The 27,932-nt window shown below is 42.5% G+C and overlaps 1 protein-coding gene across 1 annotated transcript; it reads right to left on the bottom strand.

The window, feature by feature from the left end:
• Positions 1-1,860: 1,860 nt before the first annotated feature.
• Positions 1,861-27,932, bottom strand: xrra1 (X-ray radiation resistance associated 1; the record flags this gene model as incomplete). The annotated part of the gene is made up of 13 exons (XM_079509117.1): positions 1,861-2,012; positions 3,199-3,313; positions 3,757-3,872; positions 6,820-6,964; positions 10,482-10,612; positions 13,812-13,911; positions 14,987-15,108; positions 17,802-17,895; positions 18,452-18,604; positions 24,527-24,570; positions 24,956-25,053; positions 26,757-26,861; positions 27,886-27,932. 13 exons carry the CDS (start codon positions 27,930-27,932, stop codon positions 1,861-1,863), a joined length of 1,422 nt encoding a protein of 473 aa, XP_079365243.1.

Below are 27,932 nucleotides of genomic sequence, written 5' to 3'. Positions count from 1 at the left end.
TAGGGCCTCACTAATAATCATGAAAAAATGGCGCAATTCTTTTCTACTCGTTCTGTGTCTCATAGGAGGGCTGTGGGCAGTTCAGAAACCGCAGTTCAGAAACCGATTATCAGAAAAGTGGTGAAGTGGTCCTTTAAAATAGCCGGTCTACAAGATGTAGTCGATGTAGATCGGCTAGTTGAACTATTCAAAATCCTTTTTCAAAATAATAGCATGGACAAAAATAGAGCCCGTAATGCCTACAATTGCCCTGACAAGTGCTTGTCAGGGTGTGTGTGGGTAGGTCCTCATTTAAAATATGATTATTTTATGGGTCGCGACTCGTGGCCTTTTTGAGTAATACTATTGGTTACTATTTTCCAAAAGTATGCATAGAAGCATGCATAGAAGGAAGTATGAGGTCAGTCCGCTTACCCCCCCCCCCCAGGTTGGCCGATGGAGTGTAGAGCCCAGGATTACATTAGATAATTGACACTGGGTGAAAAAATGGGTTGTAAAATCGTGGGATAAAAATCTAAGAAAAAAAAAAGTAAAAGTAACTAGTTACTATGTTCACGCTGATAGGTGCTGTGCCATCTCCCAGAGGTCTAGCATATTGCCGGGCCGATACGGACTACAAGCCACTCTGACGTTACTGATTTACAAGGTCATAGCATGACCGTGTAAATCTGCTAATGTGCTCTGAAAATGTTTGAAAATGTAGTACACCGCTCCCAAAAAAAGAATAACCTTTAAGCAATTACACCAGCCCATGCTTGCAACATTAGGAATTAATTCAATGTTTATCTCATTATATGCTTCACTTCAAACAACCCTGTTTTTTTTTGTTACAGTAATTAAATCACATTTATTGACAGAAACATCATGCTGTTCTTTAATATGTCATAATAATGCTCCGCTTTTAGGAAGTCCACTGGACAGATATCATACAAATATCAAAGAATGAAACGGCCCATTAATCTTTCAGACGAGAAGCAGAAATGTTGAAGGTTGAATGCAGTTCGCGTTCATTTCCACCATGAGTCATTTATTAACGGAAGAAGATCCAAGCTCTACATCACCTGTCCTACTTTACTATTAATTAGAAACACACATGAAGTAATAAAAGTGTTATCCAACTAACTGTGAGAATGTCTGCAGAGATGAAGCGTCCATGTCTGTTTCTCTGCGGTGCTCATTCTTCATTATAGTCTGGACTTTTTTTTTCTTTTTTGTAAAAGTCGTACAAGTGAATACCATGTACTGTACAAATACGTAGACTTAAAAGTCTGCTATGAAACATTTCCTTGAATAAAAGTATGTAAATGTACGGTAAATGTATCCGCATCAAAATACAGTCAAAAGTGAAATGACTCGTCCAGTAAAAGTTAAAGATGGGAGTTTGACAGAACATGAGTAAATATACTTTAGTTTACTTTCCAAGAAGAAGAAGAAGAAGAAGAAGAAGAAGAACTCCTCCTCCTCCCTTAGTCCAATTCCTCCAGGGTGCTTCTGTGTTTATTCCTACTAACAACAACACTACATGTTTAGGGCAGTGGTGCTGACAGAATCTGCTGTTATACCATGAGATTAGTGAAACCCAGATGAATCTTGCCTGAGTGAAATCATTATTCTGGTCCTCCACTCCAGACTCTCCAGTCCTTCATTCCCTCAGACTCCAGACTCTCCAGTCCTTCATTCCCTCAGACTCCAGACTCTCCAGTCCTTCATTCCCTCAGACTCCAGACTCTCCAGTCCTTCATTCCCTCAGACTCCAGACTCTCCAGTCCTTCATTCCCTCAGACTCCAGACTCTCCAGTCCTTCATTCCCTCAGACTCCAGACTCTCCAGTCCTTCATTCCCTCAGACTCCAGACTCTCTCTAGTCGTCCATTCCCTCAGACTCCAGGCGCGTTGCTTGTTCCGCTCTCTTCTCATACACCATGTGGTGTTTTCCCCTCAGATCCCTCAGCAGTGACACAGCTTCTTCATATAAATGCTTGTTGTCTGGACCCCGGTCCTCCAAGACACTACCTGGACCGCAAAATACAAGAAATAAACATGAATGAATGTCAGTGCGTGCGTGTGGCGTGTGCCTCACGGCGTTGCGAGCTTGTAGATCAGGTATTTTCGCTGTTTTTGTCACTTTCTTATAATACATTTGGCCAATGTTTGACCAGTTTTTAATTAGGGGTGCATGATTATGAAATTATGACCGATATCCGATTATTTGCAGGGTCATCTGCCGATACCGATTCTGACCTTTTCCGATATTTTACAGAGAACCACAATGGAAACAAGCCTAGGCCCTAATAATTATTATTTTGAGACCGATCTGATATACCGAAATGGTATTTTTTATGGCTCATATGGCCGATTCCGATACGCTACCGATTAAATCGTGCATCTCTATTTTTAATAGTAGGCCTATCATTTGTTGATTACTTGATGCAGTAATGGTATTTAAAATTTTGCATTAAAAGTCTTAAAAGTACATAAATGGTCACTTCACTGTCAGCTCATGTGTCCCGGCCCACAGGTTGACAAACACTGCTGTAGAGAATAATTATACCAGACGTCCCAATAGAGCGTCGCAGTCCCGCCCCCTACCATGGCACAGGAAATGATTCTCTGTTCATTTTCCTCATAGACATTTCAGAAAGTATTGATTTAAAGACGTTTACGCCGCGGACAAAGCCAACTCGAGTCGTGACAAATCATGACAACAAACACAATTTTGTGGGCCGAACAAATAATTAGAAAGAAGATATAAAAACGGCAGGTTACAACACTTTTTTTGTTGTTTTTCTTCTTTGTAATTATTTGTTTGGTCCAAAATATTGTTTGTGTTGTCATGAGTTGTCACGACTCGAGTTGGCTTTGTCCGCGGCGTAACCGTCTTTAAATAAATACTTTTTTTAAATGTCTATGAGAAAAATGCATTGGGATTAATTTCCTGGGCCATGGTAGGGGGCGGGACTGCGACGCTCTATTGGACCGGCATCGTTCCGAGTCCAGACAATCCACTCTAAAGCATATATAAAAGTATGTCCCTGTTTTCAACATTCACTATACCAAACTGCATGTCCTACAGTCTGTCACAGTCACACACTTTGCCTGTCATGTATGTGTTCTGCAGCCAGTGCATACATGGCAGGCAGGCAGGCAGGCAGGCAGGCAGGCAGACAGACAGACAGACAGACAGACAGACAGATCATACTTAATGGTATTCCTCTAATAAAGCTCGTGCTCTCTTTCATTTCCCGCAGCATTTCTTCAACGTTTTCATGACGTTTCTTCGTTGATCTGAAGCAGGGCGCCGGGAGCGCTTTGACCTGGACATGAAGAATAATATTACATTATTATATTACATTCATTAATATGAATTAATTATTTGGGAAATGGCATCACTTCGTGCTATACTTGTAAAATTGTAAAAATTGTAAAATTAACTTGAACCCTAATGGGGTTTCATTTTACGCTCTCAAGAGTTAACTTATTGTTAAACATCAGCATAACTTAATTTACAAGAAGTCTACACTGTAGAATGTAGAAGAATAACGTTCTCTCTGCTATGGTACCACATCAATACAGCATGGAATTGTGAACAAATGATTATCCAACGATAACTAAATCCTTTAGTTTTGTGTCTGAGAGGCTAAATCTCATCAGATGGTTGTCCGTGGCTCAAATGCTGAATGATGAATGGTCCTTGATATGAAAGAGGTTGAAAACCACTGGTTTTAATTGGACGGCTTCAGTCAGCAGCAATAATAACCTTCTTCTCCTGTTCTCTGTATGGAATCTGCAGGCTGTCCAGTTTGGCTCTGGAGTCTCTGTAGACGATGGGGTTGTTCAGAGCGTGCTTCAGCATCCTGATGGTGGGCTGGATGCCTGTAGAACACAGAGATGGATTCAACGCGGAGAATACAGAGATGGATTCAACACGGAGAATACAGAGATGGATTCAACACAGAGAATACAGAGATGGATTCAACACGGAGAATACAGAGCGTGCTTCAGCATCCTGATGGTAGGCTGGATTCCTGGAGAACATGTGGTTCCCAAACTTTTTCATGTCCAGAACCCCCAAATTGACACTTATTAGCCTGCAGACCCCCATTTGAAAAGATAATGCCAGGGACCCCCATAAGAGAAGATTTCTGCGGCTCTAGCAGTGATTCTCAACCCGTTTAATTTCAAGGACCCCCAGTTTGACATGCATTAGTCCTTGGACCCCCCATTTAATGACATTTCTATCTCTGGGACCCCCAATTTATATTGTAAAATCAATGTTAATTTAACTCTCAGAGTTACAGAACCATAAGGGCCCATTTGGTTCCAAACTATCATTTAGCTGGGGACCCCCTGGAACTCCCTCAAGGACCCCTGGGGGTCCCCGGACCCCACTTTGGGAAACACTGCTGTAGAACACAGAGAATACAGAGAGTGTTTCAGCATTCTGTGATGGTAGGCTGGATTCCTGTGTAGAACAGTGGTTCTCAACCAGTGGTCCGGGGACCACCAGTGGTCCTTGAGGGGGTTCCAGGTGGTCCCCAGCTAAATGATGGAGAGTTGGTAATCAAATGGACCCTTATTAGATCTTTAACTCTTGAGAGTAGAGTAATTTTTGTCTCTAGAGCTCTTTAGAGTACATTTCTCAACCACTCCAAGGAACAGCAATGTCCCTATGTCCACGTACCTGTCCCTATGTTTATGAGTACCAGTAGGGGCAAAAGTGGCGCTGTTGTGCTAGAAACACAGAGAGAGAGATAGTGTTGCACTGTTGCCTGCTAATTACAGAAAGAGAGAAAGGGGGGGGGGGGGGTAGAGGGAGAGGTGTCTGCTAAATGCTAATTCCCCCACACCGTAAAGGACGCGTTTTCAGATTTTTAGCTGTGTTTTTCCGTCGGTTCTCCGAAAAAACGCCGGTTTTTCGCGTCAAACGCTGTCATTTCTCGACCATTTCAGACGCGGGGCGGCTCGCCGGAACCGGGCTGGCACCCTGGGCGCGTTCCTGTTGGTCTGGAAGTTCCGGGGACCCACCGGGGACCCCCACATGGAGTTGCACCACTCGGTTCACACGGGTGGGATTTTTTTGTTAACATCTGCATTACTTAATTTACAAGAAGTCTACACAATTAGAGAACGTAGAAGAATTGTTATTTTTCATCAATGTTTGCATTTCTCTCCTATGGATGTTACCGCATCAATACAGCATGGAATTGTAGACAAAATCTTATCCAACGATAACAAAATAATACGTTTTGGGTCTGAGAGGCTAAATGTAATCAAATGGTGGTCCGTGGCTCAAATGCTGAATAAATAATGGACCTGTGATATGAAAAGGGTTGAAAACAACTGCTGTAGAACACAGAATACTATACAGAATACGGAGCGTGTTTCAGAATTCTGACAGCAGGTTGGACAGTCACAGGGGATGATGGAGTGGTTCTCAAAGGGGTCCTTCAGGGGCTCCAGGGGGTCCCCGTCGGCAAAATGTCTTAATACACCATCCCAATCATTTGAACCCCTTCATCCATATATATTATACGTTGGATATTCAAAAGAATGGCACATATAGCCTACGACTAAGCTCACGTGTCACAATAATACTACACGTTGTGAGCTTGTAGATCAGATACTTACAATGTTTCCCTATGCCCAGCTTTCCGGGCTTGTGTAAACACAGACATTGAAGACAAAAGTGCAGATGGAAAAGTAAGGACGCAAATTGTGATTGGCCAGAATAGATGATGTATGATGATAAGAGCGGACTCAAAGTGGTTAATTCACAATTTACGTTGGGTTTGTAAGTTCTTAAAATGTTTATTTATGTTATGTATAGGAGGGCAGGCAGTAAAATATAATACATTGAGTTGCGTTTTGATGTGTTTTCTGGAGCTATAAATGACTTACGATGAGTGGCACAAATAAATAATGAAATGAGTTGAATCGAAATGAAAGCTTTCGTGTGGGCAGGAGGAGGAAGTGGCCAACACCATAATGCTTACCAGGGGTGGACAAAGTACTCGCATTGTTTATCTAAGTAAAAGTATCAATACTGCAATATAGAAATATTATTTGTTACAAGTAAGGGGCGACTCACACGGTCGCAACAGATTGATGTATGCTTGTTGTATGAGATGTATAGCTGATGCAAGCTCGCAATGCATTTCCAATGGGAGTCACATGGTTTGACACAACATTTGTGTTGTATGAGGGGGAGGGGGGCAGTCGAAACACAGCCGAAAGCCATACAACACAAATGTTGTGTCAAACCATGTGACTCCCATTGGAAATGCATTGCGAGCTTGCATCATACAACAAGCATGCATCAATGTTGTATGCTAGATGTAAAGGTGTGAGTCAGGCCTAAGTGTCCAGAATTCAAAATTAAATACTTAATAACAAAATACTTCACTACAGAAGTATTGCATTGACTTAAACATTTACGCAATTAAAGTACCAACAGTAAAAGTACACATTATGCATTATGTCCCATTTCAAGTTTTCAAATGTATAAAAATATTTTGAAAATAGCAGATGTACAAGCTCACAACGCATCGCGATGCGACGCATTGTGAGCTTGTAGGTCGGCTATTTTCAAATGGCAGAAATGGTTAATGTATGCTAAGTGGTTAATGTATGTTTAGTAATAATAATCAAAATCTTCAAAGTAACTAAAGTTTTCTAATTGTAGTGGAGTAAAAGTACAATGTTTGTCTCTGAGATGTAGTGGAGTAGAAGTAAAAGTACTGGAAATTGGAATTACTCAAGTTAAGTACAAATACCTCAAAATTGTACTTAAGTAAATGTACTTTCCACCACGGATGCTTACCAGCGGCCTCCATCGCATCAGGATCTGCTTTTGCATTCATCAATGTTTCGTAGCTCTTCTTCTTGCATTTTTCGGGAATGGCGTCACTCTCCGCTTCGCCAGCGCTCTGAGCCTCCTCAGCTGTCCGGTCGAGAAAGTCTGTCGGCTGACAGTGGATATGATAATCAATGAAGACCAAACGTTAACGATAGGGTTGTCCCGATCCGATCACGCGATCGGAAATCGCGGGGGCCGATCACCTCATTTTCAAATGATCGGATCGGGAACAAAACAACGTGATCGGGACAGTCCTATAGTAGCCTATCAATATTATATATCCATATCATGATATTAGATTTGATATTGTAGATGTTGTACTGTTGTGATATGGCATAATCTTAGAGTATATATGAATAGAGACGGCACCGGATTTCTCCTCCCATCCACTTGCATTAAGTTGCTCAAAAGCGCATGAGGCGATTTCACTCCTCCTTCCGGCTAGGAACAGAGTGCATTCTGGGAAGGATTGGGCAAAATTTCAGTTCACGTATGAAACAGTGTTCACGTGTCATCATAAACGTGCGCGATGATAGTCAACGGACCAGAATTGGCCCAGCGCTGCAATACCAAATTCGGCCACTATGTCCATTTCGCCTCAGGGTTTCCTCCGGGTGCCGTCTCTATTCATAATATACTCTAAGGGCATATGTGTTCTATGAAAATATAAATATCGGATCCGGAAAAATCGGTATCGGCAGATACTCCAAATCAAATGATCGGAATCGGATCGGGAGCAAAACAACATCCCTAGTTAACGACATTACTAAACCTCTTGAAAACATGGATACACCAATTTGGACATCCTGCATGGGCCCATACCGACGCCAAATCAAATAATAACTTTGCTGATGCAGTATATAGCCAAAATTAATACAGATATTTGTTTGTTTTGTTGTTTAGTCATTTTATTGTCAATGCCCGTTTAGTGCCAGGGAAACAAATACGTAAATCTTCATTATGAAAATGACAGCTTGGTATAGTCAACAGTCGTGGAAAGTAACTAAGTACATTTACTTAAGTACTGTACTTAACCCATTTTGACCTGACGTAAAAATAAATAAATAAATAAAGTCTTCTGAAAGAATATATATTCAAAGATCTGTGCCGCATTTTCACGATTTAAAAAAAATAGCAGACCTACAAGCTCATAGCGCGCCACTCGGTGGCGCGCTATGAGCTTGTAGATCTGCTATTTTTCAATAGCTAAAGTATAACATAATGCTTTAAAACACCAAAAGGGGTCCCCGCCCAGAATGGGTTAAGTACAATTTTGAGGTATTTGTACTGTACTTGAGTATTTCCAATTTCCAGTACTTTTACTTTACTTTAGTTACTAGTTACTTTGGAGATTGAAATTTTGATTAGAAAACATACATTAACCACTTCAACCCTATACATTTCGGCCATTTGAAAATAACCGATCTACAAACATTGTGAGCTTGTAGATCGGCTATTTTCAATAGATTTTCTACACATTTTGAACTTGTGAAATGGGACATTCTGCAATATGAGTACTTTTACTTTTAGCACTTTAAGTTACATTTTGATGCTGATACTTTTGTACATTTTCAATTCCGTACTTTTACTTGTAACGAAGTAGTTAAATTGCAGTATTGGTACTTTTACTTAAAGGTATATTCAGTGATTTCACTTAATTCAAATATCACTTTTTTTTTCTTATTTTTTGGATAATCCTCGTTACTATAAAGTGTGCTGACCATATAAGGAGTTCCTCCCTGTCCCCAGTGAGCCCCTGGGGTCAAAAAACCCTAGTTTCGGTTTGGGCTTTGTGTGGCAAAGCCTTCATCCAATCAGGATGAGAGGGGCCTTCCTCCAATCATGATCGAGTGGGGCGGGCATTGGTGCACGTGCTGTTGGTCTGTTGTACTTCCCCCACTGTAGAGCGTGTGCATGTGCACATCTTGTTACCGGGTGGACCGGGTTTTTTTCCAAATCACCCAAATCACTGAATGCTCCTTTAAGTAAAACAATTGAGTACTTTTTCCACCACTGATAGTCAATGAGGCGATGATACCAGCCGATATGTTGTTGCAGTCCTACTTGAGGCCTGGCAATTCTATTGTGGGCCAACATTTGCCGGAAATAGACAATGTAAAAGCTTGTGGATCGGCTATTTTCGGCAAAAAAAGATTTGGGGCCCTTAGGCACTATATTTTGCGTGTCTTGTACCAGTGCGTGGCCAGTTGGCCACTCAAAACAGCTTAACAGCATTGGCCACACATACAGGTCTTAAGTTAAGTCTTGGTCCAAGGGAAACTAGTTAACTAGTTATACTAAGTATAAAAGCGTTTAAGTGGTTAAAATAATACTAACCAAAAATGCATAAAACATCACAATTGAACTCAGGCACAGCTGCTCCAAGCTTTCTTAGTACTGTTCCAATATTACTGACAAGTTATCAACGTTGTAGACTTGAGGTAGCCTGGCTCCAGCCCCGGAATCGCTAGCCGCACGCCCATTAAAAATATGTTCTGGGCGAGTCAAGTGAAACGAAATGAAAATGCATGCAGGCTGAGTGTCAGGCTAGACTTGAGGTGTAGTGATATACGTACCACTCACGCTGGGCAAGACCTATACGCTGGATCATTTTTTTTTTTGGGGGGGGGGGGAGTTTGGCGGAAGTATACCGCTCAATGAAATGACGTTGACGCTATACAAATCCGTTTCCATTCTCCGTGAATGAAACAAGTGTTGTGATTGGTCGAAAAACATCGTATCCGGGGGAAATACATCTGACGTCTGCCGAAACACTCTCTGCCTTAGGTCGTGACCAGGCTTTTCTCTTCGCAGATGAGTAAAGGCTGGGACCGAGGTTACATAATACCACTATATATCCTATCGTCTGTGTCGGGTGGAAACCTCATAGCTGGGGGCGGACTTGTAAAGATTTGGCTTTTGGTGACTTTTGCAGTGGTGTTAGGTATGGGTATAAGCCTAAGGTTTTCAAAAAGATGTGTTGGGCTTTTTCTTCTCTCTTTTTGGTTAGGAGTTAAGTTGGGATTTAGTATAGGATATTTTTAATTATTGTAAACCTCCATGTATGGAACCTCTTGACTGACATGTTTTAGTCTGACGTCATGCTGACACCGTCAGGTTAGACGACACAGTACATATTTGGTGGATGGTTGCGGTGGAGAGTGAGTATATATATATATGGTTATGTGACATCAGCGGCAGAGACACAGTATCAGAGAAGGTCGAGCAGAGTCACACAGCTGGACAAATTGGAGCATGGAGCAGCAACAGAGACAGACATTCGTTAAGAGCTCTAGGCAGCAACAGAGACAGACATTCTTTAAGAGCTCTAGGCAGCAACAGAGACAGACATACTTCAAGGAAAACAGAACTGAGACGTCTCTTCAGAACTCTTTCCGTTACAGATCAGTTGGATATTCAGTAAGTTGCAGGTCTGTCAGATCAGTTGATATTCAGTGAGTTGCAGGTCTGTCGGATCAGTTGATATTCAGGGAGTTCCAATGATGCAGTGGACAGTGAATCTGAGAGGAACACGAGATGATAGATGGGAATATGCTCTAGTGACCGTGGGTCACCACCAGGTGTTCTCATTTGGTTATTCCTCTGAAGATCCCGTCAATGTGTACGTCTTCAACACAGTGTCTCTGAGATGGAGGAAGTTGCCTCCAGTGACACCTGGAAGAGGACAGCGTCCCCTTGAGGTCCCCTCCGGGCGCCGCGGCCACACAGCTGTGCTGGTAGGAGAAATCGCCTACATCTGGGGAGGGTCGACTAACGCAGGTGACTGCAACGTGCTTTATGCATTTGATGTCGACGCTCACACGTGGTTCAAACCCATGGTTTCTGGGACTGTTCCAGAGGGGAGGGTCCTCCACTCAGCCTGTGTCTTGGGGAAGGTCATGTTTGTTCATGGTGGATTGACCCTGACTCATGGACGCACTAATGACATGTACAAGTTGGACACCACCACAATGCTCTGGACTTTAATTAACACCACAGGCACTAGACCACCTGCTTCATTTCTTCACTCTGCCACCATCATCGGGACAAAGATGTTTGTATTCTCCCCCGGCCTGGGGGAGAACAACGGCAGAGTTTTTGACACAAAGAACCAACCATTGGATGAACACACCCTCTACTCACCCTCCTCTACTAGGATCGGGTCGAGCAGCCTTTACCTACAATGGAGAGCTGTACATATTTTTTTATAATCCTATTCTGAGAATATATCTGTGGAAATACAATCTAGAGACTTTCTCCTGGAAGGAGGTTAAGCCCAAGGGGAGCGGCCCGTCAAGGATGGCGGCCCGTTGTCGCATTGTGGGAGATCTCCTCCTCTTTGGAGGATACAGTGGTGGCCTGTTTATCTTAGAGAGGAGTCCTAGTCTGAAGACGTTATGCAAGCTGTCAGTTATTCAGTACGATCTGGATCAGTCTGAACTCCCACACGTCGTCAGGTGGGAACTGGCAGCCATGATGAATAAAGCATAAATTAAATATGGTCTGAACCGCTGGCCATAGCGCCACCTAGGCTACAATGTAGCCTAGGTGGCGGGTTCGAGTCCCTTTGCTGCGTGTCACTCCCCGTCTCTCTCTCCCCATTTTCTGTCAGCCTACTGTCCTATCTATAATAATAAAGGCATAAAAGACCCAAAAATAAATGAAATTTATAAAAAATGATTAAAAAAGAGATATGATCTTACTGGATCTCCTCCAGGAAGTGCCATCTCCATTTTGTGTCTTTATTAACCAAACAAAAACAAACGTTTTGAGAGTAAAAATATAAACGATAAGATAATTCCAGGCAAAAAAATAATATATATATTCAAAACTTTTAAAACTAAGAGTAAAAAAAATAATAAGCAAACATTTTAAGCAAAACATTTTAAACAAAAATATTTTGAATGTTTTTTGTTCTTCTATTTTGTGAATAAAATTTGAATCAAATTCGAATTGTACAGTGCGTTCATTGAATCGTTAACTGCCTACAAACGTTAGCAGCAAGACCCTTAGCATTGTTTGTATAGTAATGTTAACTCCATAGACACATTATACAATTACAAAACACCTGGGGGTCTATAGCGTAAGAGTAATGTGAACTCGATAGATGCATACTAAACAGAAAAAGTACAACAATCTCGACACTCCATCTTTAATGTATTAACTCATCCCCCGCCAGTATAGGTGGCAGCAAAGGTTAAACTACTGCCACTAGTCAGTCTCGTTCTATTTTAGAAGAAGAGCACTTCCGCCTCCCCTGCATGAGGCAGGGAGGTGTGTGTGTGTGTGTGTGTGTGTGTGTGTGTGTGTGTGTGTGTGTGTGTGTGTGTGTGTGTGTGTGTGTGTGTGTGTGTGTGTGTGTGCGTGCGCGTGTGCGCGTGCGCGTGTGCGTGTGTGTGTGTGTGTTCCTCGTCTATCTATCTATCTTTAGAAACATTCATATTTACCCGCGAGATAACATGGAGTTACTATTTGAGTGGGTAAACATGGTCGCTTTGTTTATCATGCAGGCCAGCTCGCTCATGTCCACCGGCTCCCTGGTTATCTGAAACCCCTCAGATCTGAACCGCACACCTCTCAGGGCAGCCGCTTTCACTCACTCCTCTCTGCCTTCTCCCTAGCTCTCACTAACCATGGCTGAGGGAAGTAGGGGGGCTGGAGCACCCCCTCCCTTCGGACGGGAGGGGTTAAAATAATAATAATTGAATGTACATGTATGTTACTAGGCCTAATACATATGCTGTAGCACAGTATCGACGCCTTATCCTTGTTCATTGCCTGTGTTAGTTTGCTCATGCGTGTGGAGAGGGAAAGTTTAAGCCACTTTTCCATGTGAAAATGCACGAAAATGCGCATGCTGCGCACGCAACACCCCCTACTAAATGTTCAGCACCTACTACTGCAGCGGCAGCGGCTATGAAGCAATATAGCACTAACGGCCGATTAAGGGATCTCTTAAAGGGATCTCTTAAAGCCAAGACTGGTGATTGGTTACATCTGGTTTAATTATTGCAACGCCCAAACCACACCTATGCATAATATAACGGGTAACGGAGGTGTTTAAGGGATTTAGACAGGTAACCAAAATACCAACTTTAGTGGGGGAACACCCTTTCCCCACTCCTAAATCCCCAAATAGTGGCTTTAGGAAGATGAGACAAAAATGGAGCCCATAGACTCCAAGGACTTTTTTTTGTTGCTATCCCTTTTGGAGTGTTGGACTCTACTCTGCTGCTGTTTATAGCCTACATTTCTGTCTAATAAAGTATTCAATCAATCAATCAATCAAAAGGCTGTTCATTTACAAAAAATATATATATATGGAGATAAGAGGTTTCTGCCCAACAGCGACGATATATTCGTTGCTGTCGGGAGGAAACCTCATAACTCCATTTTTTTTTGGCATAAATCAGTGCAATTGAACACCCTTTACGTCTGTGTGTTGTTTAGAAAATATTGAACCAATGGAAAGTAGTAAAAACTGCTTTGGACAAAACCTCTTAACTCCATTGGACCCTCAAAATGTCTGCTAAAGCAACTAACTCCACCCCCTCTCCCCCTTTCCTGGAAGTAATTGACAATATATAAAGTTACAACACCAACTTTGATGAGGCTGTATTGCTTTGTTTTAAAAAATATATGGTTTTCTTAATTTCCTGAAAAATGTATATTTTTCATTTCCTGAAAAATGAACATTTTGGAGTTATGAGGTTTCGTCCCGACAGCAGAGATATATGTATAGGCTTACTGTACCTGCGTGACAAAGAAACACTGTGCGTCGTCGTCACATGTTTCATGTATTCCACTCTGTGCCCCATCATTTTTCGGGGCCGTTTTCACATCTGCCTCCTCCTCCTCCTCCTCCTCCTCCTCCTCCTCCTCCTCCTCCTCCGTTGTTTCCCCGGCCTTGGCTGGCGGAGCGTGCAGGGCAGACATAATAATAATATAATCCTCACAAACATGTTGTTCATCCTTTTTGTCCTCCACAAAACGTTGCTCGCCAAAAGGAGGAAACCTACGAAGTGCGGGCTTCATCTCTGGGATTGCTTTTTCCACCTGCGAAAAGAAATAAAATAAACAATGGTGTTATGTAATCGAACCTTATTTTTGAGATATTTAGAGTTTTTTTTGTATTATAAATGAATCTCTTTTCAACTAGATTGAGGATCAGTAAAGAGTAGAGACGCACGATATAACGTACGGACGGTATATCTCAAAATAATCCAGATTATATTAACAGATATTGATGATACAATAATAATGTGACCATCAATGGCTTTGTACTCGCAGAGCAGCCAGTCAGTCTGCCTTGTTTCCATTGTGGTCCTCTGTATAATATCGTAATCGGACAGAATCAGAATCGGCAGATATGACCCTGCAAATAATCGGATATCGGTCATAATTTGGGTAAAATGGACAAACTTAAAGATGGAGTGCCACGATTTTTTTCCACCCTAAAACATGATCATCAGGTATTATTATAATATAAGGAGGAAGAACTTTTTCCAAAAAGTGTACAGTATTTGTTAAAATCATGCTTTTATGTGGACACTCCCACCAGTTCATTAAGTATGCCTGGTTTGCCTGGTGGGTGGTGATAGGTGGTGATCCACCTGAACTGAAGTCGCACCCACAGCTGTAGTTGTATGATAAAGGGGGAAGGGTTAGGGGAGGGCTGATAGTGTGATGTCACTAGCTATATTACTGTTTATTTCATTGGCCCGTTTGACTGTCAAGGGTTCAGCCTCCAGGGAGAAACCCTAAATACAAAGTTAATACACCCATTGCACATAAAAACGACTCCAGGGTGTCTAATGGAGTATACTGTCACCTCATAGACACATGAAAAACTGGAAAAATACAAACATTGTGGCACTCCCATTCTGGGCGGGAACCCCTTTTGGTGTTAGCATTATGTTATGCTTTAGCTATTGAAAAATAGCAGATCTACAAGCTCATAGCGCGCCACCGAGTGGCGCGCTACGAGCTTGTAGGTCTGCTATTTTTGAAAGAATCGAAGAACCACTGACATAGAAACATAGCTTTTTCAGAAAACTGTCAGGATGTAGAAGACATTTTTAGAATCTGATCTCAGGTCGAAATGGGTTAAAAGTGGGAACGTTATTCTAACCGTTGGTTTTGGGTGAAAGCGCAACGCGAGCGGGGAACTGGGCACCACGGCGGGGGTCTTCCTCCGTGTTATCCGAACGCCAAGCCTCTCTTGAAGGAAATACGTCAGCAGCGGAGGGTCTCCTGCAACGAGACGAGCGACATGTCTTTTCACGTAACGTTTAGCTCCATGGCATACTGTACAATCTGTTCAGCAGAATGCTTTAAACCATGTGGTTTTCAACCCTTTTCATATCAAGGCCTGTTATTTATTTGGCATTTGAGCCACCATTTGATGACAATTAGCCTCTCGGACACAAAACCGAATAATATTTTGTTATCGTTGGATCCGATTTTGTCCACAATTCCGTGCTGTATTGATCAAAATAACAATTATTCTACAATCTGTTGTGTAGACCTCTGGTAAATTAAGTAATGCAAGATGTTTAACAAACATTTAACTCTTGAGAGTGTACAATTAAACCAAATGGACCCGTACATGTCCATTTGGTTTCATTTTACACTCTCAAGAGTTTAAAGATCTAATAAGGGTCCATTTGGTTACTAACTCTCCATGCATTTAGCTGGGGACCACCTGGAACCCCCTCAAGGACCACTGGTGGTCCCCGGACCACTGATTGAAAACCACTGCTTTAAACGTCAGAGACCAGACAGTGGCCTTGTGGTTAGAGTGTCCGCCCTGAAACTGGGAGGTCGGGGTTCGATCCCCGGCCGGGTCATACCAAAGACTGTAAAAAATGGGACCCAATGCCTCCCTGCTTGACACTCAGCATCAAAGGGTTGGATTGGGGGTCAAATCTACTAATCAAATGATTCCCGAGCACGGCGCACGCTGCAGCTCACCGCTCCAAGAGATGGGTCAAATGCGGAGAACAAATGTCACTGCGGTAACGTGTGTGACAAATCGTACGACTTTGACTTTGAGACCCATCTTTTCACATAACTGTTCACTCATGCATGCAGTCTGTTCAAAAATAATGCTTTAAAGGTCGACTGTGGCGACTGTGGCTCAGGAGGTAGAGCAGGTCGTCCAATGATCCATGGGTCGGCGGTTCGAATCCCGGCTCCTCCTGTCTACATGTCGAAGTATCCTTGGGCAAGACACTGAACCCCAAATTGCTCCCGATGTGCTGGTTGGTATACCTTGCATGGCTTCCGCCGCAATCGGTGTATGAATGTGTGTGTGAATGGGTGAATGTAATGCACAATCTATGTAAAGCGCCTTGGATAAAGGCGCTATATAAATGCACCATTTACCATTTACCATTTAAGGTCGGTGGTTCTCAGTCAGGGGTTCTTGACGAGGTTCCCTAGGGGGGTCCCCAGCTGAATCAGTTTAACAGCTTTATTAACCTATTAAGACCTGAGGCCGATTGGCCTTCTAAAACTAGTTTGTGCCAAGGACCCCCAAAATGATACGTGTATTTGGCCACGGACCACCATCTGAAAATGTGTTGTGCCAGGGAGTGGACCCCAAGGGGCCAGTGAGGCTATTCAACGTTGAAGCTGGAAGTACCCTCACTAAAAACGCCGGGCCAACGCTCCACACGTCCCAAACTCTTCTCCCTTCTGGCCCCAAAACTGTGGAATGCACTCCCCGTTGCAGTCAGAACTGCGGCATCACTCCCAATCTTCCGCCGTAGTCTGAAGACCCACCTTTTCAGACTCCATCATGGCCCATAGCACTTATCCTACCCCCTTAGATAGCACTTTTTAGACTTAGATAGCATTTGAAACAGACTTATAGCATGTCATGTAGACAGCACAATAATTGCATTGTATATAGTCATAGCACATCATAGTAGCCTACATATGTATAGCATAGTATAGTATATATGTATAGTTAATATGTATAGTGTCATTATATAGATATGTTCTAGTTACGTTCTTAGCTTACGCATGTTTCTTGATAAATGCTTTTTATATATGTGATGTATTCCCATACTTTTGTTCCTGCCTAATGTAAGTCGCTCTGGATTAAGAGCGTCTGCTAAATGCCTAAATTGTAAATTGTAAATTGAAGCTCTGGGCCCTAGTGGTAGGAGGAGGGACTACAGGCGGACCCGTGGATTCATGACCGGGAAACCCCGTGCAGCTGGGCTTTAACATTGAGCGCTCGGTTGCACTTCCGCATTTGACCACCAACATTTTTTCAGTTCAGTCTCTATCCTTTTATATACTCTATGGAGTGGACACACCCAGCCAGCCAGACCTTTCCAATTTGGAAAAAATAGCAGATGTACTGCAGCTTGTATAGATCTGCTACTTTTTGAGAACCACTTCTCTAAATCAGTGTTCAGTTTGTATGAACATGTATGTTTAAATGTAGAACGACACATGGGTTAACCCTAATTTATAGGCCTGCAGTATACATGCCATGGTCATTTGGAAATAGCCAATCTATTTATGTGATGTATTCCCATGCTTTTTTGTTCTTGCTTAATGTAAGTCGCTCTGGATTAAGAGCGTCTGCTAAATGCCTAAATTGTAATTGTAAATATAAGCTCACAACAGGTCGCATGATCGCGTCGCAGTTGGAATAATTTTTGAACACGTTTTTTAAGAACGCAAATCAAACACAAAAACCAAAAACACAGATCTTCTCTTTATACGGGCCGGGGGGGCCGTGGTCCCCGATGCACTCCCCTTATAGCATGGCGACAAATCATTGTCAGATGGCCGGGGTGCATCATGGATGGGGCCCCCGCCGGGGCCAATTACAGATCCATTTTCGGGGGTCCCTGACACGAAGCCGTTTGAGAAGAGAACCGCTAGCTTTACATAAGAAAGCGAGGAGAAAACAACAGGATGCATACCACTGGTGCGTGCGGTGAGAGGGTTGGAGTGGATGACAACCTCGCCGAGCCTCGGAAACAACGCCGCAGGCAACAGCGCCTCTTCCTCCGCCATCTGACGGCGGGGTGGGGGGGGAGGAGGTGGGGGAGACAGACAGGCAGTCAGTCAGTCGCTGAGAGACACTTTGCGGTGGGCTCATTTTTCCGCACCCCCCCCCCCCCCCCATTTTTGCATAACCCATTAAGACCTGAGGAGTTTTTTTTTCTGAAAACCTCTGAAAAACCTCAGTGGTGCTCAAACTTCGTCATGTTCAAGGACCAATTATCTGTATTTGGGCCCGCCGACCCCCCCCATCTGAAAATACGTTGTTCCAGGCCCCCCCCGGAAAGCAAATATTTGAGTTAAAACACTCACTGTGAAACAATATATATATTCAAAGAATTGCACACATTTTCAAAAAAAAAAAAAAAAGGAGATCTACAAGCTCATAGTGCGTCACTCGGTGCCACGCTATGAGCTTGTAGATCTGCTGTTTCAACAGCTAAAGTAAAAATAATAATAATAATAATGGTTTTAAAGTGGTTTAAAAGCTACTTTAAGGTGACACAGACTCCTCGGGGGTCTAAATGGGATAATGCTATGTAGATAGGAACCATGTACAAAAACAGACCTTATTGTCCGCCACGTTGAGGAAGCGAAGCTCTGGCAGGGGAGGCAGAACGGAGTCTCCTTCGGAGGAATGTTCCCAGCGGATCATCGTCTCCTCCGTCGTCGTGTCACGTCGGCCTGGACGACTCGGGGACGGTTGCGGCGAGGGGTCGGCCTGTTAAAAACGGAGCCATGGGTGCCACCCCGAGTTTCAAAGATCAGAGATCACAGAAGAAAGGCACGCACGATCGTGATGTTTGCGTGGTTATTGTTGCAAGACAAGCAAAACAGCAAACAATGGATGGACGTGTGTGTGTGTGTGTGTGTGGCGTGTTCCATCCATTGTAATAGGCGTGAGAGGAGAGGATGAATAAATAATGTCCATGTTAATACTGCCTCGATCTTGCTGACCCCTTTTTTTTTGCTTCCCCAAACGTCCTGTAATCACGTCCTGCCACTAACAAGGAATGGAACATACTGTATATAGTTCATGTTTGGTTACTTTTTACATTCATATATTTCACCCATCTTGTATCTATAGTGGTAACTCGATCTGTATTTAGGCCTTTTCAGACGGGGAGCGAGAGGCGTGCATTTATTTTGGAAGCGCTGAGAAGTTGAGGGGGACGATTGCGCAAGTGTAGTATTTTCACGGACGCGGTCCCGGCCGTGAAATTGTCGCGCAAGTGCTCGTTTCGTGCACGCGGGCGACTATACGTGGATTGTGGCGAGCTTGTTTTTCGCGCTACACGCGTCCCGCGCCCCCTCATGAGCAGACCTGTCACTGATGCAGGCGACAACACCTGTGTCACTCGCTCCACCTCTTGTCTTCCACCTCAGGTGTTGTACAGTGCCTATAGAGCGTCGCAGTCCCGCCCCTTACCATGGACCAGGAAATTATTCTCCGTTCATTTTCCTCATAGACATTTCAGAAAGTATTTATTTAAAGACGGTTACGCCGCGGACAAAGCCAACTCGAGTCGTGACAAATCATGACAACAAACACAATTTTTGGGGCTGAAAAAATTATTAGAAAGAAGAAAAAAACGGCAGGTTACAACACTTTTTTTGTTGTTTTTCTTCTTTGTAATTATTTGTTTGGTCCAAAATATTGTTTGTTGTCATGAGTTGTCACGACTCGAGTTGGCTTTGTCCGCGGCGTAACCGTCTTTAAATAAATACTTTAAGAAATGTCTATGAGGAAAATGCATTGGGTTTCATTTCCTGGTCCATGGTAGGAGGGGGGACTGCGACGCTCTGGGCGCTACTCTTCCTGGGTTACTGAGGGAACTGAGCTCATGCTTCCTTCAATGCATGAGGAGTGAGCAGGCCGACTTCTTATCACCTGACGTGGGGGAATTTCCCCCGGTAGGACGTAGCGTGTGGTGGGAACACGTTATTTTAACCAGTTCCTTTCCCCTCATGCATCAGGCGCTCTGTCTGACCAGGGGGAGGCAGTATTAGAGACCAGGGACACGGGGGAGAACATGCAAACTCCACAAAGAAAGGCCCTTTCGCCAACCTATAGGGTATCGACACTGGTCACGCGGAGGAGAGAACACGCCGTGCCCCACCAGGTATTCCTAACCTTAACTTCAGTAAAACTATATGCATTAACCTAACCTTATTCCTAAATGTAACCTCAGTAAAACTATGCCTAAACCTAACCTTATTCCTAAATGTAACCTCGGTAAAACTATGCCTAAACCTAACCTTATTCCTAACCGTGACCTCAGTAAAACTATGCCTAAACCGAACCTTATTCCTAAATGTAACCTCAGTAAAACTATGCCTAAACCTAACCTTATTCTTAAACGTAACCTCGGTAAAACTATGCCTAAACATAACCTTATTCCTGAACGTAACCTTGTAAAACTATGCCTAAACCTAAACTTATTCCTAAATGTAACCTCGGTAAAACTATGCCTAAACCTAACCTTATTCCTAACCGTGACCTCAGTAAAACTATGCCTAAACCGAACCTTATTCCTAAACGTAACCTCGGTAAAACTATGCCTAAACATAACCTTATTCCTAAACGTAACCTCGGTAAAACTAGGCCTAAACCTAACCTTATTCCTATTCCTAACCTTAACCTCAGTAAAACTATGCCTAAACATAACCTTATTCCTAACCTTAACCTCAGTAAAACTATGTAGACGAGTGCATATATGAAAAAAAGGCACCTTACCCTAAAAAAATTGCAACAGAAGGTTTCTCAACTGTTTTTTGTAGAAGTAGGTGTCCTTAATAACATACTAAAAGTTTACCAAAGTTTGACCATGCGAAAGGTGTTATTTTCAAGGTGGCGTCCAAGATGGCGTCCGGAATCATTAAAATAGCCTAACTCCTTCATTATTCACCCTAGACAAGTAATTTTTGTGTCTAACTCTATGTTTTTGGGGTCTAGGAATCCATTGAACTTGTCCAAATTGCAGAGATACATTTAGATAATTAGTGTTCTGTACCATACTGTACTGTACTATACCGTACTGTACTGTATTGTTCCATACTATACTGTACTGTATTGTTCCATACTGTACTGTATTGTTCCATACTGTACTGTACTGTATTGTTCCATACTGTACTGTACTGTATTGTTCCATACTGTACTGTACTGTGAAATGTTGCGCAATAACATGGTTTTTCATGCAAATGCAAACTGTACAGTAATTATGACAGTTGCATGGATGCAAAGTAGTGCGTTATGTCTGGACACGCATGCCGGTGGTGTTATGCATGGTGAGATGTGGGCAAACGGTGTGGTTTGGTAGGAGAAGGCGGACAAAGGCAGCCGGATAAACGGGGTGCGTGTGTTTTAATTAGGGTGGCAGGATTTTTGTAATACATTAGGAAGGCAATCAGTAGGAGTGTGCAAAGAGGGTGATTATGGAGGTTGGTGCAGAGCTGTCAGAACCTAAGTCTCTCAATAACCACATTATCAAAACACTCCTTTGAAACAGGTTGATGACTATTATTTGGGTTCATATCTTCTTCCCAAAAGGACTTTCAAACTAAAATGGTAAATGGTGCATTTATATAGCGCCTTTATCCAAGGCGCTTTACATAGATTGTGCATTACATTCACCCATTCACATGTACATTCATACACCGATGGCGGCGGAAACCATGCAAGGCACCAACCAGCACATCAGGAGCAATTAGGGGTTCAGAGTCTTACTCAAGGACACTTCGACAGAAACTCTGGGGGAGCCCGGGTTCGAGCTGGTAACCTTGTGGTTACCAGTGAAATACATTTTGCACTTAAACCCCAAACTAGTACAGTTTCGGGAATAAGAAGATGCCTGTGACAAGTACATCTGAACCCTATCCGTGCCACACTCCACCACCATCCCTGCGCATATACACCAACTACATACATTATGATAGCTCTGTACTGACTTGAACACCCTCTCTGGGCCCATAAGGGGGCTTTTCTCTCCACTGTATCCCCACTGAGGAGTCCCATCTTCCCCATAGACCAGACAAGTGGCCATTTGTTCCTACTAAGTGTGTTTGCTGCAAAGACTGAGCTTGTAGATCGCCTATTTTCACAATGTTTGTCCCGACCCCCAGTTTGGGAACAACTGCCCTAGGGGACTTGGATTATTATTATTTTGCCAGACACCTTTACAAACAATAGTGAAGACCTTTCTTGTTAAGACATTTCTTCCAAGATGTGTGTAATATTCCCAGTCTATCACTTGGCAGCCATGCTTTTACAAATGTCACAGTACCAACCATTAATAATGAATGCACTCCTTATTGGTATGGAATCAAATCAAAATAAATCTCCTGAAAGCTTCAACAGAATGTGAATTATGTGTATAGGTAATGAATTCACCAATCCTGGGCATTACGGCATATAGAAAAGGGAGAAATGTCCTATTACACTGTTATAACCTTATAACCAATTGCTTTATTATATAATTGTACTTGTAATTGCTTGACTATAATTTAAATATGCTAATTGGATTCCTAGATCACCAAAACATGGGGTTAGGCACCAAAATGACTTGTCTACCGTGAATAATGAAGGAGTAATGGCCTTTTATGGAACTGGGGGCGGCCATCTTGAAAATCTGACCTTTCGCATGGTCAAACTTTGGTAAACTTTTAGTATGTTATTAAGGACACCTAATACTACAAAAAACAGTTGAGAAACCTTCTGTTGCAATTTTTTTAGGGTCAAACCATAATTGCACCCGACTTTAATGCCTAAACCTAACCTTATACCTAACCGTGACCTCAGTTAAACCAATACAAGAATATAAGAACCGCTGGGGGGAGAGTGTTTTCCGTTTACCGCACCTGTCACCAATGCACTGATTTTAATTGATATCTATCGTGAAATGGCCATCATTAGATGGCTATTTCTAAAGGCTTTTAAAACGTTCTTGTTTGGTTTATCCCCCCTTTGTTGTACCTTTTTAACTCCCCAACCCAAACCAAAGAGCTCGAATCTTCATCACACTTTTTTGGACTAATTCCGAGCACTCCAGACCCCTCTCTTTTATTCGGAGGAATGGGACATTTCTTTGTTTTGTCTAGAGGAGCCTTTTTCACAGAGCCTGTTTCAAATGGCTGGGCATGCATGTGGCCCCATCAGTGACTGTTCTGCACAATCGCTACAGACAGGGGGGAAATTAATATGGAAATGCAATACATAACAGTGCGTATTAGGCCCCGTTAACTGTAGTGCTGCAGCTGCTGCGCTGTGCCGCTATGTGTATCTGTTGTGTTCCTCATGTTTTAACCCGTTTTGGGCGGGAACCCCTTTTGTTTTTTTAAACATTATGTTATAATTTAGCTATTGGAAAATAGCAGATCTACAAGCTCATAGCGCGCCACCGAGTGGCGCGCTACGAGCTTGTAGGTCTGCTATTTTTGAAAAACCGCTATAATGTGGCGCAAATCATTGAATATATATTTCAGAGCGAACATTTTTAACTAAAATATTTGCTTCATGGGGAACTACATATTTTGAGATGGGGGTCCGTGGCCCAATAGAGATAATTCTGGGGGTCCTTTACATGAAAAAGGTTGAGCACAACTGACATAAACTTGGGTTCTTCAGAAAACTATTAGGATTTAGAAGCCTTTTTTCAGTCCAAAATGGGTTAATGGGTTTGGTCTTTTGGTGGTTGTGTGTGTCACCGTCTCCACACCTGAGCGCAAAACTTTCTTAAGCTGCGCACTTCTTAAGCTGCGCGCAGCTTAAAGCTTGAGTTTTTAGACAGCTGGTGGATGGAAAAGAAGCTCCACCTCCGCCGAAGACTTGAGCGGAGGAGAGCGTTTCCGGGAATCTGGCCGTCGCGCAAGTATTCAGCGGAGGTGGAGCTTAATTTCCATCCACCAGCTGTCTAAAAACTCAAGCTTTAAGCTACGCGCAGCCGAGAACGTGCGCAGCTCTTTCGACCGTCTGGCAGTACCTTGTGTTGTGCTGTTTCTGTGTTTATAGTCAATAATAAGAGGACCACGGTGGAAACAAGCCTCGGGGCTGTCTTGTGTTTTTACCCTCCGTGATATGTTTGTTGTTGTTGTTTTTTGGAAGTGCTATTTTGCTCTTTCTTTTTTCACCACATAAAATCAATCGATACTTTATTGAGCCAGCATGCCGTTATAGTCACAGAGTCTGAATAAAAGGGACGGGATGCAGCATTGTCCCATCACAACACAGTGGTCAGGGTGGCCGGGTGGACGTCGAAATTTAAAACATGTCTTCTAGACAGTTTTCTGAAAAACCTCATGTTTCTATGTCAGTGGTTCTCAAACATATTCATGTCAAGGACTCCAAATATATATGACATTGGCCGCCAACCCCCCCATCTGAAAATATGTTGTTCCAGGGACCCTCCCAGTAGCAAAGATTTCAGGCACATTTTCACGATTTTTCAAAAAATAGCAGATCTACAAGCTCGTAGCGGTGCCGCACTACGAGCTTGTAGATCTGCTATTTTTCAACAGCTAAAGTACAACATAATGCTTAAAACACCAAAAGGGGTTCCCGCCCAAAATGGTATAACTGTACCTCTGTACTTTTTGCAAACTGTTAATAAATTGTTCAGTTCAAACAAACAATCAGGGTTCCGTTTACCTCTGTTCCTTTGGACAGCTCGCTCGGACTGGACTCGTTATGGGCTGCAGTTAGATGGAAATTAGACAGTAATATTGATTAGACATGTAGAATATACATTGAATATTCGTAATTTTCGTAATTAGTAAGTATAGTTTATATCTTCCAAGTTTTCTGTTGCTGCTCTTTTGGCCTGTATCAGAGCCATAGAGTAAGACAGAGTCATGGGCTCTTCTACATAGACTTCTATTGGTTTGTCCCTTTTAAAAAGGGACAACCGGAAGTTTACGGAATGCATTGGAGTCTATGGGCTCACGCGAGTACATGAACCACGTGACCAGGCTGTTTTCTGCCCCCTCAATGTCGTAACTCTGTCTTATATACTCTATAGCTCTGGTCTGTATAAAACAAAAAAACAAAAAAAATAACAATATCTGGGTATATACTTACCACGGTCTTGTTCTTTGTCGTGCTGTTTGCTTCCAGCCTTCTGGAGTAAATATGGTATTTCAGAGATGAGGTTCCCTTGCAGGTTCAAGTACCGTAGCCTATACAGTATGTATATCATTATGACAATGACATATTAAAACGACAGGTTCAATACTGTAGCCTATATCATATGACAATGACATTATTGAAACAAATACGATTCCCCGCAGACTGTAGACTGGCGGCTGCAGACTTCATAACTGCATGCGGAAAAATATTAAATGTTTAACCACATAAATCCTACAGTTTATTGACCAGGTGGAGGCCTGTACTTGGCCCCCTCCTTTTTCCCCTCTACACCTTTGCCAAAAACTACAAGCTGAAAATGTACATAAAATAACATTTAGTCAAGTTATCAGTGGTGTCAAAAAGAATCGATTCAGCAATGCAATGCAACGAGCTGCAACTATTATGTGGTTAAAGGTTAAAGTCCTACTATCTGTCACATACATTGCTGAATGTGAGATTTGTTCTCTGCATTTGACCAGGGGGGTGCTACAAGCACTATGTGTAGTTTTTTTATATGTTTATGTCCACTCTTGTTTGAGCATGGACCTTATTTTGATATTTATTTGCTTATGAAACTGTATGTTGATTTTCTTGTGTCTTATGGCAAGGCTTTAATATTATTCCCTGTATTGTTGTAATTGGTGACTTTCAATAATATCCTAGGAATGTTCTACAGAAGTAGGCTACTGCACCTTAAGTCACATGACTGGGGTTTTTCACAGCTGCTATCTGGTGAATGATTACTACCGTATATGCAATTTGATTGCTTGCCTAAACCTACTGTTGTATATTTAATGAAAATGTCAGCCTATTCTCAAACTATGCCTGAAGAAGGCAGAAAAGGCCGAAACGTTGCTATGACTCTTATTTAAATAAAACTCTTGAACCAGCAAGAGGCGCTGTGTGGGTCTCTCCTCCTCCATACATTCTCTGCATTTGACCCATCTCTTGGAGCGGTGAGACGTAGCCGCGCCGCGTTCTGGAATCATTTGTAGTTGTATCTAACCCCCCAAAACAACACTTGATGCCGAGTGCCAAGCAGGGAGGCACTGGCGGTCCCATTTTTACTGTCTTTGGTATGACCCGGCCGGGGGTATCGAACCCCAGTTTCAGGGCGGACACTCTATAACCACAAGGCCACTGAGATGGTACTGTATGTGTGTGTGTATGATGTGAAATCAAAACATATTATCATATTTTATTACATGGCTTGGTTGAATGCTTGATTCTGATTGGTCAATCGCTTAATTCAGCGGTGAATTATGTGTCGATAATGACTGCTCCGCTGTATAACAGACCGCTGCCTAATCAAACCCCCTGAGCACCAGCTGCGCGGCTGCGCCCCGCTTGATTTACTGCTGTTTCCAACATGACAGCCATGTAAACACACACACACACTAGTGACACACAATGTCATTTACAGCTAAACATTGCTCTTAAAAATGTTTTTGAAAACATTTGAGCGAGAAATAGACGAAGCAGGACCCGAAAATGGATTCTATTTGATCAACTCACTTCCTTGTTTTCCGACAGTGCTCCAGCCCTGCAGCTGCAGACGCAGCCAGCGCGAACTTATGGAATACTTTTTTTTGTTGTGTTTTGGGTCAATGTATTAATTTATGTTAGTTAGCCATGTAATAAGCGGGATAATATCTGGCTAGTTGGTCATTGTCAGGATATAATTCACCTTCAGGGAGTGTAACCAATTATATCCCGACAATGACCACCTAGCCAGATATTAACCCTTACATACCTCCTCATGTTGACCAGACAGCTGAAGACATCAGAAGTCAGTTTGTTGTCGTCCAGCATCAGAACTTCCAGTGACCCGAACAGTGAACCGGCTTCTTGATCTGGACTGCATGGGGAATAATAACAACAAGACACTCTATCAGATAAAGAAGTAATTCTAGAAAGACATGAAATACATATTTTGAATTTTATTGTGACACAAAATCTTCTGGGGATCGATCGCTGGCACAAATAAAACCCTTCCAGATGGGGAAGGAAACGGTATCCGTTCTTGTATCCTTGTGTTTGTTTTGACTGATAATAAGGTTAGAAATAGGGTTAGGTTTAGGCATAGTTTTACTGGGGTTAAGTTTAGGAATAGCGTTAGGTTTAGGCATAGTTTTACTGGGGTTACGTTTAGGAATAGGGTTAGGTTTATGCATAGTTTTACTGGGGTTAAGTTTAGGAATAGGGTTAGGCATAGTTTTACTGGGGTTAAGTTTAGGAATAGGGTTAGGTTTATGCATAGTTTTACTGGGGTTAATGTTTGGAATAAGGCTAGGTTACCGTTAAGGCATAGTTTACTGGGGTTAAGTTTAGAAATAGGGTTAGGTTTAGGCATAGTTTTACTAGGGTTAAGTTTAGGAATAGCGTTAGGTTTAGGCAGTTTTACTGGGGTTAAGTTTAGGAATAGGGTTAGGTTTAGGCATAGTTTTACTGGGGTTAAGTTTAGAAATAGGGTTAGGTTTAGGCAGTTTTACTGGGGTTAAGTTTAGGAATAGGGTTAGGTTTAGGCATAGTTTTACTGGGGTTAAGTTTAGAAATAGGGTTAGGTTTAGGCATAGTTTTACTGGGGTTAAGTTTAGGTATAGGGTTAGGTTTATGCATAGTTTCACTGAGGTTAATGTTAGGAATAAGGCTAGGTTTAACCGTTAAGGCATAGTTTACCGAGGTTAAGGTTAGGAATAATGTTAGGTTTAACCGTTTAGGCCTAGTTTACTGGGGTTAAGTTTAGCAATAGGGTTAGTTTTTGGCACCGTTTTACTGAGGTTAAGGTTAGGAATAAGGTTAGGTTTAACCGTTTAAGAATAATTTACTTAGGTTACTTTATTATAGGAATACCATGCTGAGCAGTTTAAGAATAAGGTTACTTTATAGGAATACCATGCTGAGCAGTTCCGCCGGCTGTACGCGACAT

This window comes from Electrona antarctica (assembly GCF_951216825.1).
Source record: "Electrona antarctica genome assembly, chromosome: 8".
Lineage (NCBI taxonomy): Eukaryota > Metazoa > Chordata > Actinopteri > Myctophiformes > Myctophidae > Electrona > Electrona antarctica.
Note: the sequence above shows the minus strand (reverse complement) of the source record. Positions and strands in the feature narration are given on the sequence as shown.